The sequence below is a fragment of the Mastomys coucha genome, unplaced genomic scaffold (assembly GCF_008632895.1).
Source record: "Mastomys coucha isolate ucsf_1 unplaced genomic scaffold, UCSF_Mcou_1 pScaffold3, whole genome shotgun sequence".
In the NCBI taxonomy this organism is placed as follows: domain Eukaryota; kingdom Metazoa; phylum Chordata; class Mammalia; order Rodentia; family Muridae; genus Mastomys; species Mastomys coucha.
The window spans coordinates 35,356,490-35,359,135 of record NW_022196909.1 but is presented as its reverse complement, the minus strand read 5'-3'; the positions used below and the strand labels follow the sequence as shown (position 1 = coordinate 35,359,135).

Sequence of the window (2,646 nt, the reverse complement as noted above, 5' to 3'; positions counted from 1 at the left end):
ACCTTCACCTTAGTTGCTTTGGAGACAGGAATGCAAATCGATTGGAATGGCAAAGAAGCACTTACTCAGTTACAGCGGCGCTGCCGAAGGAATTATCCTGAAGGCTGAAACAGAAACAAGAAAACATGAGCCAAGTCCGGCCGGGGAGCCGTCTCCCTAATTGCTCTCCCCGAGTTAGAGCAGGCACACAAACATGGCATTGCCAGGCAAGACTTAAGGCTCGCCCGGCACGCTCGCTCTACCTTGGGCTGCTGTCTGCACATGCTCCTGACGACACCCCCGGCAGGGGCCCAGGCGGCACCCGCGAACCACAAAGCCCAGCAGCCCGCGAGGCTGCTGCGGGGACGATGGGGCGGGGCGCGGCGGCGCGCGACCCGGGGCTTCAGCCTCAGGAACCTGGAGCTGCTCCACTGCAACCCTGGTAGGCAGCTAGGAGCTACAGGGAGTCCAAGCTGCTGGAGCCTGCCACCTCAGCCTCCGCTGGCAATACAGATTTCTCCCCAAAGTGGATGCAATGCCCGCCTCCCATGGCTTGTTTTACCTCCCCAGCCCCACCCCCCCAAACTCCACCCTGGGGATGCAAACGTGCAAAGATGCTTCTGTCGCTTTTCCTGAAAGCAATGCAAGGATCGAGAAGGGGGAGAAGGATATGGATGCTGGGTTTTGACTTATTCTCACTGTGTGTTGGTTGTGACTGCCTAGAACAAAAGAGGCTCCCAAGGGCGGGCTGCATCCCGACAGGTCGGTCTGCGCTCTTGTTATTTCACCGCTGGAGGAAGCGCCCAGCGCAGGACCACACAGATCTGTGAATGAGCCTGTGCAGGGCGAGTGTAGAATGCTTTCCAGGCCTTAGCTGGTGCCTAGGACACCGTGCAAGGCAGGGAGATGGACCCTTACACTCACAGCAGCCCCGCACCTTCACGAAGGATGGAGTGACAACTCACAAACGTAGTTCCCTTTGATGAAGTCTGCTCCGTTGGGGGAAGGGAGGGCAGGCCAGCCCTACCTCCACCCGGCTTTATTCTTGCTTGGGGATGTTTACCCTGCCCTGTTCTCATTGTCCATATTTCCTGACATGTTGACCTTGACTTGGAATGAACCGAGGTCTGTAAAAGACCTGTCTCTGAATTTTGAAATACGATCGCACGATGCTACTACATACACTTAAGGCGTTGAACTATACTATGCATGTGTTCTTAATCTACTGCCCCATGGAACTAGGTTCTAGATGGCAGAACCGTGTTTATGGCAACGTGAAGTCTGATCACAGGACATCTTCCAGTCCTTAGATCTGAAGGCTGTCTGTCACTTTCCCAAATGCCCCTGCACTCGGGGCCTCTGGGTGCTGTGTTGCCCCTTCTGGGTAGTTCAGAGTGGAGAGAGACCAGCTGTTTGATTGTGTAAACATCTCCAGTGATTCATCTAGGACGGGAAGGAACAACGTTTTCAACTGAGAAACAGCAGTTGATATGAAATGCTGTGGACCCATTGAGAAGAAAAACAAACCTTCCAAGAGGCCCAACAAGCAGCTGAAAGAGTCTGATGCAGATACTAGCACCCAGCCAATGGACAGAAGCCTGGGACCCCTGTGGGTCAATTGGGGAAAAGCTGGAAGACGCTAAGGAGGAGGGCAGCCCCATGGGAAGACCAGCAGTCTCAACTGACCTGGATCCCCCAAGATCTCTCAGACAACAAGCCACCAACCTGGCAGCATACACCAGCTGATATGAGGCCCCGAACACATAGACAGCAGAGGACTGCCTGGTCCAGCTTCAGTGAGAGAAGATGCACCTAACTCTTGAGAGACTTGAGGCCCCGGGGAGTGGGGAGGTCTGGTGAGGTGAGGGTGGGGAGTGGGGACATCCTCTTGGATGGAATGGGGAGCGGTGGGGGGGACAGACTGGGAAGGGGATGAAGACTGGACTGTAAAAAAGGATCAAAGAATATTTATTATTATTATTATTATTATTATTATTATTATTATTTTGTTTGTTTGTTTTGTTTTGAGACAGGGTTTCTCTGTGTAGCCCTGGCTGTCCTGGAACTCACTCTGTAGACCAGGCTGGCCTCAAACTCAGACATCCGCCTGCCTCTGCCTCCCAAGTGCTGGGATTAAAGGCGTGCGCCACCACTGCCCGGCAATTAATTAATTTTTTAAAATTAAAAAAAAAAATGAAAGGATAATGAAATGATAAGTGTACTCCATAGACCCAGAGATTCGATAATGCCCAGAGGGAGGAAAAGACTAACTCTCCACAACGCACGACCAGAAAGGATCCAGAAAAGCTTGTAAGAACTCTTCATCCAGAAGAAAGACAGTTTAAAAGTTAAGAACACTCTAGAATAAAAGCCTGCCGTAAACCCCTTGGATTTTTAAACACTCCTCCGATTCTTGTTCGAATCTTACGTCTGATTTTTTTCCCCCCTTTGTAAGTGGTTTTTCAAGTGCCTTTTTAAAAAGGAGGTGTCCTGTTCACCTTGGAATGAACAATACTGATGGATATCACAAAAGGTTCTTTTGGAGCCCTCGGCTTATCTGAACAACAGAGGAAAAATTATCACTGGGACCTGTAAGGATGCCAGAGTATTTCCCAGGGTAGCGACAAGGTCCAGACTTCTCTGTGGGTTTTACATAACATGGCCAAA

At 50.9% G+C, this 2,646-nt stretch overlaps 1 protein-coding gene across 5 annotated transcripts in view; it reads right to left on the bottom strand.

The window, feature by feature from the left end:
- The window catches only part of Fam13c (family with sequence similarity 13 member C), a 109,265-nt gene extending 108,431 nt beyond the window's left edge, over positions 1-834 (bottom strand). For 3 of the 5 annotated variants that reach the window (XM_031346595.1, XM_031346596.1, XM_031346597.1), the window contains exon 1: positions 66-231. In XM_031346595.1, the coding sequence (XP_031202455.1) occupies positions 66-127 (62 nt within the window). In that variant the 5' untranslated portion in view covers positions 128-231. The other 2 variants (XM_031346598.1, XM_031346600.1) reach the window with 1 other exon arrangement.
- Between the last annotated feature and the right edge of the window lie 1,812 nt (positions 835-2,646).